This window comes from Hippocampus zosterae, chromosome 2 (assembly GCF_025434085.1).
Source record: "Hippocampus zosterae strain Florida chromosome 2, ASM2543408v3, whole genome shotgun sequence".
NCBI lineage: Eukaryota > Metazoa > Chordata > Actinopteri > Syngnathiformes > Syngnathidae > Hippocampus > Hippocampus zosterae.
In genome coordinates this window covers 31,649,009-31,662,831 of record NC_067452.1, presented here as the reverse complement: position 1 = coordinate 31,662,831, position 13,823 = coordinate 31,649,009, and the positions used below count along the sequence as shown (strand labels likewise).

At 42.3% G+C, this 13,823-nt stretch overlaps 1 protein-coding gene across 2 annotated transcripts; it reads left to right on the top strand.

Annotated features, from left to right (window-relative positions):
• Positions 1–2,577: 2,577 nt before the first annotated feature.
• Positions 2,578–13,462, top strand: ampd1 (adenosine monophosphate deaminase 1 (isoform M)). 2 transcript variants are annotated; one of them, XM_052059765.1, is made up of 15 exons: positions 2,578–2,744; positions 5,146–5,311; positions 6,591–6,738; positions 7,318–7,483; positions 7,788–8,007; positions 8,211–8,340; positions 8,422–8,616; positions 9,396–9,527; positions 9,703–9,866; positions 9,982–10,108; positions 10,223–10,386; positions 11,137–11,257; positions 11,824–11,997; positions 12,078–12,188; positions 13,292–13,462. In XM_052059765.1, the coding sequence occupies exons 1-15, from the start codon at positions 2,723–2,725 to the stop codon at positions 13,445–13,447; spliced, it is 2,196 nt and encodes a 731-aa protein (XP_051915725.1). In that variant the 5' UTR covers positions 2,578–2,722; the 3' UTR covers positions 13,448–13,462. The 2 variants fall into 2 exon arrangements, with proteins under 2 accessions (XP_051915725.1, XP_051915726.1); XM_052059766.1 differs by lacking the exon at positions 2,578–2,744 and adding an exon at positions 4,777–4,798.
• The last annotated feature ends 361 nt before the right edge of the window (positions 13,463–13,823 follow it).

The following is a 13,823-nucleotide window of genomic DNA, read 5'->3' as shown; positions in this document are numbered from 1 at the left end:
CGCTTCCGGGCGTCAGTATCATGAGAACCTACGAAGATCAGATATATGATAACCACAATTTGTTGTTGTTGGATGACAATTTTTATGAAGCAGACCAACAGCCAAGTTTTGAATTGCTGAAACAATCTCAAATGTAAAACTGTAAAAAGATGTTCCATTTGGTATTGCAGTAAATATTTATGCTTCCAGTGTATATGCTTTGGTTGAAACCCTAAAGTGAATTTCTGAGCTTTGAACCAACTCAACATTTTTTTTTTTTAACTTTTAAAACTCTAACCCGTTCAACTGTAAAACGAACTCTGACATTTAAGATCATGTTCCCTAAAAATAGAAGTCCTGCTGACTTTCTTCACGCTGCAAAGTCTCATGATGGATGGCACACCAGAGGCGGGTTACATAAATGCCCACTATAGGGTGTTTTTGCACTACCCCGGATGTTAACTTAACTCGTTCAGGGGCAGCGGTTACTACAGTAGGCAGCTGATCATGTTATCAGGTTACTGGTTGCGTGAAAGGGTTAAAGTGAAGGTTGACTGTTAGGGTTTGTTTAGGTTCTCTTATTTTTACACTTGTGTTACAGTAAAAAAAATGATTACCACCAGGTAGATTTTTTTTTTTTTGTATTTGGCCTTCATTTAAGTTAGGACTTATGGATTTATTGTGATCACAGTGGCGGTCCATGCATTGGACCACTGTGCTACGAGCTCATATACCTACCGGTGGTTGAAGAGAAGTACCGGTACCTGTTTCTAAAGTCAAACCGTGGCACGGTTTTTACTTTGTGGATCTGGATTCTCCACCTTTGCTTCTTTCCCATGTGTTTGTATAGAAAATGCTAAAATTCAGCAATGATGATGATGATGATGATTATTATTTTAACTCTTCAAATGCAAGGGGATCGAACATGGAGACTCTCATTCTCTTGTCTGCCGGTCTGTGACCACACATCCCTACTTATTGATTTAGGAATTTTGAATGACGGTACAGGCGGCCCGGTAGTCCAGTGGTTAGCACGTCGGCTTCACAGTGCAGAGGTACCGGGTTCGATTCCAGCTCCGGCCTCCCTGTGTGGAGTTTGCATGTTCTCCCCGGGCCTGCGTGGGTTTTCTCCGGGTGCTCCGGTTTCCTCCCACATTCCAAAAAACATGCGTGGCAGGCTGATTGAACACTCTAAATCAGGGGTGTCCAAACTTTTTGCCAAGGGGGCCAGATTTTGTGTGGTAAAATGTCGGGGGGCCGACCTTGGCTGACATTCTTTACATTGAACAACAATATTGTTCAACAAATTTTAGTAAGCCAGTCTGTTTCACATTTCCATTTTTATTTTAATTTCAACAATCTTAAGAATTTCTTTTGGTTCATTTGAAACAGGTATATCACATGCAACTGCTTATTCACTTGACTTTTTCTTAAACAGAAGTCTCCTGAGTGCAAATTGATTGATTTGAAACATAAAATGTATCACCATGACTTTTCAATAGTCACAAAACCTTTGACTCGAACAACAGGGGAATGAACAACCAATACACATATCCACAACTGCAAGGATCATTTGAAATATGACATATCAGTCAATATAAACACGGAGTGATGTCTTGTTAACTCGTGAGTGATGCCCTCTAGTGTCTAAATGCTATGACTCATTTAGTGAATGCTATTACTCATTTGGCCACTAGAGGGAAGCGGTACTCTATGAAACATCACTCACCAGTCTACGAGACCTCAGTCAATGCAACACGTGTTCCATTGCGCCCAACCTGCGGGCCAGACGGCACTGATTTTATGACAGGGGCCGAGGGTCGGATGAAATTCGACCGCGGGCCGGATTTGGCCCGCGGGCCGGACTTTGGACATGCCTGCTCTAAATTGTCCCTAGGTGTGAGTGTGAGTGCGAATGGTTGTTCGTTTCTGTGTGCCCTGCGATTGGCTGGCAACCGATTCAGGGTGTCCCCCGCCTACTGCCCGAAGACAGCTGGGATAGGCTGCAGCACCCCCCGCGACCCTAGTGAGGATCAAGCGGCTCGAAAGATGAATGAATGAATGACGGTACAATTAAAATGTTTGAGTGAATCGCTATTTGTGAAAACGTGCACGCAATGAGCTCTTACATTTAATGTTGACTCATATCATTGGTTAAAAGCTGCGTGGACACCAAGGAGCGCTGACAAAAATCTCCATTGTTGCTCATCACTGATCCAAGCACTCGGCCGCTTTACATTACAAACGTGGCTGGCGTAGTTCAAAGATTTTGTGCAGCTTTTAAACTGCAAAGAAATGTTGTACCTGCTTTTTAAATGATCAAGTTCATTAGTTCCCGTTTTGACAACTTGTGTGTCTGCTTTAGTTGTCAGTTTGACTCAAGTCCCAAACATAAAAACGTATGAGGATATTTCCCCATAATTGCTTACGCTCTTACACATGTCTTTGTCACGTATCTGGGGTCTGTGTGTGCGTGGGATACACAATTTAAAATAGAGGTGCACATCTATGAGTGCGTGTGGTGTCAGGGAATGGGGGGAGGGTGGGTGGCGGTGGGGAGTGCCTCGCCTCAGCGTGCACTTTTTGGGCTCAGCGGATTCCAGTAACATGTGCGACCCCCAGGAGCTTCATATTGCTGTGACCCACCACTTGGACTGTGCACACTCACCAGCACGGCAGTGGTCCAGCGGTCGACCACCCTCCTTGATTTATTCCCCGGGAGACGTGCACGAAGCGAGTCACCATGCCGAAAGTTCTGGTGCCGGGTGAGTGTGAGCAATGTGTTTCAATGTGTGACTGCACAATTTAAATGGCAAAAGTGGAATTTTAGTAAATGCTGTTCAAGTGCCTCGGAGAAGACTGGAGAGGTGGGGCTAAAAAAAATTGGATGCGTAATCTTGTGAAAGCATATGTCAGAGGTCACTGCTTCGTTGTGTTGTACTATCAACACCATGACAGATAACAAACTTGCAGGTTCTAACTTTAGCAGGCAAGCTCATTGTGTGCAATGTTGAGAGTCAACCAATAAACGGGAATAGTAGTTGGTGTGCACATAAGTGGACACCAACGATACTTAACCTAGAGTAATCTCCTTTTCTGGAAATGTAATAAAGAATACCGTTTTTGAAGAAAACGAAACAAATTCAGATAAAGAGGGTTTGCCGTCATCATGCTGGACGTCACGAGGTGTCAACAAATCCCAATGAAACTTCAGCCTCTTGAGCAATGGACAGATAAATTCCATTTGTGATTTGGCATTTTCTATGATTATTTAGCGATGCCACCACAGATTGATACCAGTGACGACAAACAGGCAAAGTGTGATGTTAACCACAGAACCCTAAAATTGACTTAATCGTACATGGGGAACAACCTGGGTGATCAGTACAATTTGAACAACTCAACAAAAATATACAATTTCATTTGACTTGAAGAAGCATTGCCTGTTGTGAACATGCCTTGCACAAAAGCACTCTCAATAAATGCAATGAAGAACTTAAGCCTTCACTGGCACATTGTAACTCTGTCCATAAATTTACAATCAGTAAAGCATTAAAGAAAGTTGAATATAATTGAGGAACACTGCGGAAGAAGCCACTGCTTTTCAAAAAAACGACTGCTACAGGTTTAAAGTTAGCAAAACAGCACCGGGGTGTTCCACAGCACTAGCAAACCTCTTCTGCGGACAGAAGGAGGAAACAGATAATGCTACACGCGGTGGGAAAAAAACAACTCCACAGACCGAAGCCTCTTCCAACTGTAATTATAGTCAAGGGCCATGGTTGGGGCTGCTTTGTGCCTCAGGACCTGGACGCATTGCCATCATTGGAAAAAAAAATGAATACCCAAGACATTTTGTAGTCTTGAGAATTTAGAGCTACCTTTTTGGCAATTTAAGTTTAACAGTAGATGGGTGATGCAACAGGAAAACAACCCAAAGGACAGAAGTAACTCAACAATAGAATGGCTTCATCAGAAGAAATGTCACATTTGGAGTCCTGACTTCAACCGGATTGAGATGCTGGTTTGTTCTGCAAGAACGGGGAACATTTTTAATCCAATATTTCTTCATGATAAGTTGATCTATGACTGCAGGCATTTCCAAAGGGTTTTCGTTTTTTTTTCTTGCAACTGTAGACCAACAGAATTGGTTACAATGTTTTTCCTGGTGATGTCACACTTTAGCACAGCCACAACGGTCACTGGACTTCATAGCCAATTAAAAAAAAAAGCCATTCTGATTTAGTAAACTGCAGAGAGAGGTTAACCAAGTGTCTGTTCTTGGAAAGGTGGTTATTTTTCAGGAAGGACTTTCATAAGCCCTTGACTGCTCCTGAAAGTGGAACGTTCACAGTTCGTTTACAACTCACCTCTTGTCTTTTCCCTTACTCTACATTTCCAAATTAGCAAATACTGTATGTGTGTTTTGAATTCTTCTTTTATGGCACCAACAACTCCCATAATTAAAAAAAAATATTTTTAATATCTGTTATGCCATGAAAAACACAGCAAAAATAATCTGAAACTCTTTGTTCAATCTCATATGTGCAATACGGTAGATGAAAAACAAACAAACAAACTAAAAACACAACATGGAAATATACTTCTATGATTGTGGTGGACAGCTATACATGTATTTTCCACTCCTATTCTAGGTATTCTGTGTATATGACACATGGTGTCGGCATAGTCTCTATTCCTGGATCTTTCTGTACAGTATAAGATCATAAGTGTATCTTTTTTTTCCATGCATGCCTTTTCTAACACTCTCTTTTTCTACCCTGGGTGCCATCTTGCTGGTCATGATCAGGTCAACATAGTAAGTATGGCGGGTGAGACATTGTCCTTATGGGCCATATAGTATAATGGTTGTCTTTGGAGTCGACTTGTCGACGAGTGCATGTAGGCGACCGCTTCATTAGTATCAGGCATTGTGGGATTGGATTGAAGCCCTCGTGAGGCCCTTTGTTATCTTTCTTCTTTTCTTTTCATTTATACTTTTTGTGTCATATTGGCAATGTATTAATAGAGTTTGATAAGCATCCGGTCAGAATTTTGCTTGAAGGGATTGTAGTTGCGCTTTTGTTCTAGTGCGGCATGACAATATGTTGGAACGTCCAACATTTCCACGTGCTCACCGCCATCACCGTCTCTGCCGTACCCCAGAGATCGATGACAAGATGCGGGCCTTTGCCGAGCAGATCTTTGCATCTGAGAACAAAGGCGAGGACATCCGCGATGAGATCTCTGTCTTTGACGTGCCCGAGGACTGTCCCATTCTCCACCATGAAATGGCACACCACCTTCATGTTGATGATGATCTTGAGAAGCGGTGAGTTTGTATTTGCATTGACGTAACTGCCATATTTTGGGAACTTGCGCAGTTTTGTAATGGTACGTGAGCAATCACATTATGCCCTTCAGTTTGGATAAATCTGACGTCTACAGCTTTGAACCGTTTCTCCATAAGTCAAGTCAGGTCAAGTCAACAGGATTTATAGAGCACTTTGAAACAGCCATCGCTGCATACAAAGTGCTGTACATGGAGCGATTTAACATACACAATAAACAGTAAGACGATATGGTAATAAAGGCGGTAGAAAGCACCAAGCAGTAAAATCAAGAACAAATCTAAGTCATGCTGAGTCGAACGGCAAAGAATACAAGTGAGTTTTGAGGAGGCTTGCCGAATGTTCAGTGGGAGGTCATTCCAGAGAGAGGGACCAGCAACAGAAAGGGCTCGATCCCCTCTGATCCTCAGTTTAGTTCTTGGTACTTCTAATAATGTCTGGTCCACAGACCTGAGGCGCCGGGCAGGTGTGTAGGGGCGGATGAGCTCAGGGAGGTAAGGTGGCGCAAGATTATTCAGAGATTTGAAAACAAAGAGGAGGATCTTTAAAATGAATGGGGAGCCAGTGAAGGTTATGTGCTCCCTCTTACGAGTACCGGTCAAGAGGCGAGCAGCAGCATTCTGGACCAGCTGAAGGCGCTTAATGGAGGACTGGCTGACTCCAAAGTAAAGGGCATTGCAGTAATCGAGCCGGGATGTGACAAAGGCATGAATTACTGTCTCAAAGTGTTCATGTGAGAGGAGAGGTTTTATTTTGGCCATATAAGGTAGAGCGACTCTACAGTCCAATTGTTCTGTCCAAGATAAATCAGGCAGGGCAGTGCTACTGTGGTGGCCACTCTCCGCCCACCTCATTGGCCAATCCCAAAACCAACCCTGCCCCCGCCCCAGTATTTTTGATACCGTGCACACCGAAGTGTGTTCACTGAATCAAGCGATTTGCAACAAGTACATGTACTGATCCACCCAGTATGTACCGTACATATATGTTTGTATATTTAAATTTAAACTCCCCAAATTATTCCCCAAAAATTGATCAACAAAAACATGAGTTTTTCACAAAAATAATATAAAATAAAAATAAACCCTCTCCCAAAAGGTAAACCAAAAAAAAAAAACTGAAAAAATATTAGACAAAATGTTTGGTGTGTAATGCTCTGTTCGTTCCAAAGAACTTTAAAAAATAAAATTCTGTCAACAATTTTTGGGGGCTATAAATGTAAGCTGGGATTTATATATTATTGATTAACTCCATCCATAGCAAGAAGCGCTTTCACAGCATGGCCACGCCAAGGGCTGATACCCACGCACGTGAGGTCCCTGTGATGTCAGTGGAAGTGGACACACCCATCTATTTGGAAGTGCCGGACTTCCAAAGAGTGGCCATCATTGGGGACTACGCTTCTGGGGTAAGGGCAAGAGTTACATTACTTTCTAACTGGTCGAAATCACAATTGCTTTAATAGTTAATATGTAATTATGTCACGTTCAAAAAGCTGTGCTGCCTCCACTTAGCAGTCTAAACTTATGTCAATTTGTTTGTATTCTATACAACCTGCTGTCACAATGACAGAGGTAATCCCAACTATCACATTCAAAAGGTTTATCAAAATCCAAATTATATGAGCTCGGGGTGGAGAGTGTATTGTATTTGTCTTGTCTTTGTATACTTGACTGCAGTGATCCCCAATGTAAATGTAATGATCAATTCACTGCACTACAATCTTTGTTTACCTATCTTTGATAGTCATCTACCGGTATATTGTCAGACAGAACAATGAAATGTTCTTCTCTTAAATGTCAGAGAAGGACCAAAGTCAGTACGAAATCGGGATGCGTACTTTTGATATGTTTGTGTGGTGGTGTGCTGTGAGATTTTGCAAATTTAACGTGTGCTTCAGCTCAGTACAGTTTGAGAAACACTGCCTTGATGACACACTTTAAAAAAAAAAGATGGTGATGATGACCTGTCTCTTTCCTCTATACAGGTTACAATGGACGACTTTGAGCAGTCCTGCAAAGGTCTGTACCGAGCAATGAGCATCAGAGAGAAGTACATGAGGCTGGCCTACCAGCGCTTCCCCCGGACAGCCTCGCAGTACCTTCGTGACATTGAGGGCGAGGCCTTCAAGGCGGAGGACCAGGTGCAGCCCGGTGAGGACAATGTTTTGTCCTCGCTAATTCTCAACCTCTGATGCACAAATGCATTTGACTTGTCATAGATTAATAACGTCTGAATGTCAAAATTAATAGTAGCCGAGTTCTACATGTCGAAATCACACAAAAAGGCCCGTGACGACTCATTGTATCTTATTGACTCTCCTTGTATCAATTTGATTTGCTGGGCGGAACCTCCTATGGCGTATTCTGCTAACATTTCTAGATGTTTCTGTTTGCACGTTGTCATTGCTTCTCTATGTGGTGCATTGCTGAACATTTTCACACCATTTTTTTTCAGTCTTCACACCCCCACCGAAGAATGGCAAAGACCCGTTTGATACCGCCGACCTGCCAGAGAATCTGGGCTACGTCGCACGTATGAAGGATGGCGTCATCTACGTGTACGACGACGTCAAAGCCGCGGACAAACATCAGCCCAGAGACCTGCCATGTGCTAGCTACACCACCTTCATTGACGACATGAATTTTCTCATTGCTCTGATTGCTCAGGGTCCCACGTGAGTCCCCACGAGGGGGTTGTCTGCTGCGTTCACAATCAACCAGTCGCATTCAAACTCGTGTTAGACGCGAGTCGGCTGTGAGCACACAACCGCCATCTTTAAAAATGCATCCGATAAACTCCAAATAAAGTTCAGATGTTCTAATCGACTTTTCCTGGCATTTTTGACCTTCATTGTTATAAACGGTGCTCTATTTTCAGTAAGACTTACAGTCACCGTCGTCTCAAGTTTCTCATGTCCAAGTTCAACGTGCACGAGATGTTAAATGAGATGCAGGAGATGAAGGAGCTGAAGAAGAACCCCCACAGGGATTTCTACAACTGCAGAAAGGTAGCCGTCTAACAGAGTTTGTGTTTGCTCCCTTTTAGTCAGGGTCAGAGTTGTCACGCGTGCGATATTTTGCGTCCACAGGTGGACACTCACATCCACGCCGCTGCCTGTATGAATCAGAAGCACCTTCTGCGCTTCATCAAGAAGTCGTACCGCGTAGACGCCGACCGTGTTGTGCACAAACTTAAAGGCAAAGAGGTCACCATGAAGGAGCTCTTTGAGTCGCTCAACCTGCATCCATATGACCTCACTGTGGACTCATTGGACGTGCATGCTGTAAGTTATTGACTACTGCAGGAAGTTAATATTATGCAGTTAAAAATGCATATGTGTATTTTATTAGGATGTAAATATTATTTATTTTTAACTGAGAAACCTCACACAGCGCACTATCTAGCGTAAATACTAAAATACTTCAGTCGACCTTGAAGAATTGGGGCCTGGCCCGATTAAACTGGCCAGCCTGTTTTTGACCTTCTAACATTGGCAAATGTCATGTACCGTAACAATTTACAATGTTGTCGACAGGTAATGATAATCTCGTAATTTACTGCCCACACACAAAAACTATATGATTTTTTTTGTTCAATACAGTCATTCAATTTTCTGCACAATAAGGCGCACCTTCATTGAATGGCCTATTTTAAAACTTTACATATAGGGTACGCTGCATTATGAGGCGCATAGAATAGAAGCTTCAATAGTGGCTACGGGTGTGTTATGCAATCGCTAGATGGAGCTATGCTAAAGGGAATACAATAGAATACAATACAATACAATACAATACAGCTTCATTTATACAGAGCCTTCAAAACGCTTTACAGGACATTTATAATACTACATCCAAGAAATCAGACTATGGATCCATACGTAGCTGCCTCAGAGTGTAGCATGAAGCACAACAGGAAATTCACAAAAATACAATATCTACTCCTTAGCAACCCGTGAGAACTGGTCACAAACACGAATTATCTACATTTAAAGACTCCAACTTTGGCCTTTCACGGTTTTACAGCTTTTCATAGAATCTAAAAACATGTATCTTTTTTTTAAAGGGCAGACAAACCTTTCAGCGTTTTGACAAGTTCAATGCCAAGTACAATCCTGTGGGAGCCAGCGAGCTACGTGACCTCTACCTGAAGACGGAGAATCACATCAACGGAGAATACTTTGCCACCATCATTAAGGTCAGTTGCTGTTCTAAAGAGTAGAATGACCATAATATAATTGTAGGAAAAGTAAAACACATTCTAGTTATTCTTCACCAAGGCATATGTGTGTGTATGGTGCATATCAAAAGTTGACAGAAACATGATTTATCGATTCCCTTCTTCTGGATTAACTCAATGTTTGTTTCAACAGGAGGTAGCCAGCGACCTGGAGGACGCCAAGTACCAATATGCTGAGCCTCGTCTGTCCATCTACGGCTGCACGCCCAACGAGTGGAATAAGTTGTCCAGCTGGTTTGTCAAGCACAGGGTCTACTCTGCTCACCTCAAGTGGATGATTCAAATTCCCAGGATCTAGTGAGTCTTCTCTACTTTCCTATTAAAGCCAACTTCAGAGCAGATCTCGACCCCGCCCTTGTGTATGTCTAAATCCTCATTTTTATCCCAATGTTTTGTCCCTCTTCTACTTTAGCGACATCTTCAGAGGTAGGGACTTTGTCCCGCACTTTGGCAAGATGTTGGAGAACATCTTCCTCCCCGTGTTCCACGCCACCATCGACCCAAGATCCAACCCCGAGCTCAGCATCTTCCTCAAGCATGTGAGCGAGAAAAGCCAACATGGATGGCTGTAGTTATACAGCATTGAGCACAAATTGATAATTCCTCTTTTGCAATTAGCTTGAAGTTTTGACCAGTTGCTTCTCGTTGCGCAGGTGACAGGTTTCGATAGTGTGGACGACGAGTCCAAGCACAGTGGTCACATGTTCTCCAGTAAGAGCCCCAAACCAGAGGAATGGGACATTGCTAGGAACCCATCCTACACCTACTACCTTTACTACATGTATGCTAACATCGCCATGCTCAACCAACTGCGGAGGTCAGTCACCCCAAGTCGTAACTACCGTATTGGCCCGAATATAAGATGGCGTTTTTTGCATTGAAATAAGAAAAAAAGTGGGGGTCGTCTTATATTCGGGGTCTCGGCGTTATACCCATTCACGACGCTAGATGGCGCCAGATATCATTGAAGCGAATGCTGAACTTGACTCCCCAGGCCAAAGTGAAGCCCTGTCACGAAGAATAAAAATAAAAATAGCATAGCACGAAGAAGAAAAATAAAAGATTGCAGTAAGACAGAAAAGAGAAGAAAATAATAGAAGAGATAACAGAAATGGAGAAATATAGCGACAATCTGGAGAAAAGTGGGTCGAAGATCGGCCAGGTTAACCGGCAGCGGAGGAGAAGTTATGATGTCATTTACATTTCAAAAACCAGAAGCCATTCATTTACGAATGTGATTGCACTTTAGTTTACATATTTAAATGTTCAGATATTAAGATTTGAATGAGGCAAAATAACATGCTTCTTCTCTCAAATATATTGGTATAATCATTTGTTTCCGATGTTCTGTAATTATTTTCTGTATTAAAATTAATTTGTTGTTCAAAAAGTGTTTTTTTTTCAAACTTGAGTCTTGAAAAAGGGGGGATCGTCTTATAATCAGGGCCATCTTATATTCGGGCCAATACGATAATTTTCTGTTTTCCACATTTTTCGAAGATCCCTCCCGTTTATTAACATCAATTTGCATTCGCTAATCATCATTTTTTGGATCTATTTTTTGCAGGCAGCGGGGAATGAACACGTTCATGTTCAGGCCTCATTGCGGTGAAGCCGGCGCCATCACTCATCTGTTGGCTGCCTTCATGACAGCTGACAACATTTCGCATGGCCTCAACCTCAAGAAGGTCAGTGGCGAAATGTTCAATGGCAGCCTGGATGCAGTGTACACTCCAATCACATCCTGCTTGTTTTATTCCAATTCCAAAGAGGTGGTGTGTAAAAATACTCGTAATTCATGCAAAAAGTGTGACCACTCAAATCCTTGCGAGCTCAACTCATGAGGATACTGTGAAAGCTTTCCACCATCGCCAAAAAAACAACAACAATGCATTCTCTTGCAATGTGCTAACATTTGGAATGACAGCCAACGAATGACACAGCCTGTTGACTATTTGCATAAAACTATTCCAGATGTTTATTTAGTGGAGTGAAAACAAGATTACACTTGGTCAACTTGACCATAATTTGGAATCAAATGCCGTGTCACACATTATTTTTATTTCACACATTAAAAGCACTATATTTTTCCACTTGCCTTTTTCTTTTAAAGACACACATGAATAGAATACACAAACAGTTCATATTCCCAGGGGCCATCTGAATCAGCAAACTCGGCTAAGCAACTCTCCTGAGGTCATTCTTTTACCAGAACATTTCTTTCATTCTTCTGGACGCGTTTTTCAACCACCAGAGTCCAGTACTGCAGTACCTGTACTACCTGACCCAGATCCCCATTGCCATGTCCCCCCTGAGCAACAACAGTCTGTTCCTTGAGTACGCCAAGAACCCCCTGCTGGAGTTCCAAAAGAAAGGCCTGATGGTTTCCCTCTCCACCGACGACCCCATGCAGTTCCATTACACCAAGGTCTTTGACACGGGCTAAACAAGTGAACCTAAACATGATTGAATGAAAGAGTTTATCCTGTTGCTTTGTCTTCCCTGCAGGAACCTCTGATGGAGGAGTATGCCATTGCGGCGCAGGTTTTCAAGTTGAGCACTTGCGATATGTGCGAGATATCCAGGAACAGCGTGCTGCAGAGCGCGTTGTCTGACGAGGTAGAGCACAGAGCCCTTAGATTGAAAAAGTAAAACTGTCCACGTTCCCGATGACGTTTTTGATAGAGGTTTGTGCAGTCGAACACCGGATGGCGCTGTTGCCTCATGGCAACAAGCTTCCGGGTTTACATTTCATCTGTGCCCAGCCCCTAAAACATATCATGGCTTTGATTATTCAACAGATTATAAATTGTTTCCAGTATTGATTTAAATGTGTAGATGGAACCTCTGAGGTCGAACACAATCCAAATCATGTAGATTATTTAACCATCATACAAGTGTAAGCAGAAGTTAAATATTAATATGTGAATAATAAAAGTTTGAATTTTTACGGTGTCTTCGGTGACTCCGTAAAACACAAGAGCATGTGACAAAGCATAATGGTGAAGCTTTCTGTTTTGAATATGTGCAAATCGTCTTCCTGAGCGTCACTTTTGGTGTACACTGACCCGCGTAGAGTTGCAAATTTCACCTGTTCATTGACCCTCCGTTAATTTGCTGAATAACTCACCTATCTGTCTTTGTGCGTGGGTCAAAGCAATAGAAGTGTTACTTCGATTGATTTTGCTTGCCAGAACTGTATCGTAGTGAACTGCGGATCTTCAGACCCCTGATTAAACAAGCTGAAAGTCACAACAATAATTATAGCATTTAGTCTGTTACATTCCGGAACACTTTGCAGAGGAGGGGATCCGACAAACGTAGACTAGGGTTAGGAACGCAGAAATGTAAAATTTCTAGAAAATCGAAGCACTTAGAAACAAAGTCGTGAGCTAGGCGTAATAATTCAACAGCCAGTTGTCAACGTGGTAGTCTTTAAAAGGCAGCTGGTAACAAAGCATGATTACAGACAGCTGCGGTTCATGAGGGAAAGCCCTCCTCTGCCACCTACTGGAGACAAACAGAAACAGGATCACTCCACGTTTGCTTTCAGTTGCACTTTTTGTTGGATAGGTGCCTCAACTTTTAATTGCAGTATTAGTGACTGGTGTAGATTCAAAGTACAACTGTCCAAAATGTCTTGGTAAACTGGAGTAATCAGTTAGTAGCTAGTTGACACCTGGTTAATGAACATCATCTCTGCTCTGTTTTTCTGTGCTCAGGAGAAAAGTCACTTCTTGGGTCAGAACTACCTGAAAGAGGGCCCGGAAGGGAATGACATCCGTAAGACCAACGTGGCTCAGATCCGTATGGCGTATCGCTATGAGACCATCTGTTATGAACTCAACCTCATCAAGGAGGGTCTGAAGACTGAATAAAAATATGAAAATAAATGGCATGATTAAAAATTGATTTTTTTTTCACTCAAATGTTTTATCTGGAGCCCAGAACAATTGCCCGCACTGTAATGCACAGTAATGTGTGTGCATTCTTGGTTTTCTTCAGGAACATCATGGGTAGAAGTACATTAAAAGGGGATTAAGAAGGTAAAAAAGTCTGTCTGTGATGTTTGCATGTGATTATTACTCCAGGAGAATATGGCGACATTATTTTCTGTACAAGAGGATCTTCTCCAGTATTTACATAGTGACACCCAAACGATCAGCAATAATGTTCATCTTTTGTAATGATGTATGGTTTCCGTCATTTTTACCCGACGTATCATGCATTGAATTTTAAAGAGAAGGTTCACTT

Excerpts from the sequence above, each read along its gene's own strand:
- ampd1 (XM_052059765.1), top strand. The coding sequence starts at position 2,723 with ATGCCGAAAGTTCTGGTGCCGG. Across the intron at positions 8,008-8,210 it reads CTGATTGCTCAGGGTCCCAC|TAAGACTTACAGTCACCGTC; the intron begins GTGAGTCCCCAC and ends CTCTATTTTCAG. Across the intron at positions 11,258-11,823 it reads ATGGCCTCAACCTCAAGAAG|AGTCCAGTACTGCAGTACCT; the intron begins GTCAGTGGCGAA and ends TTCAACCACCAG.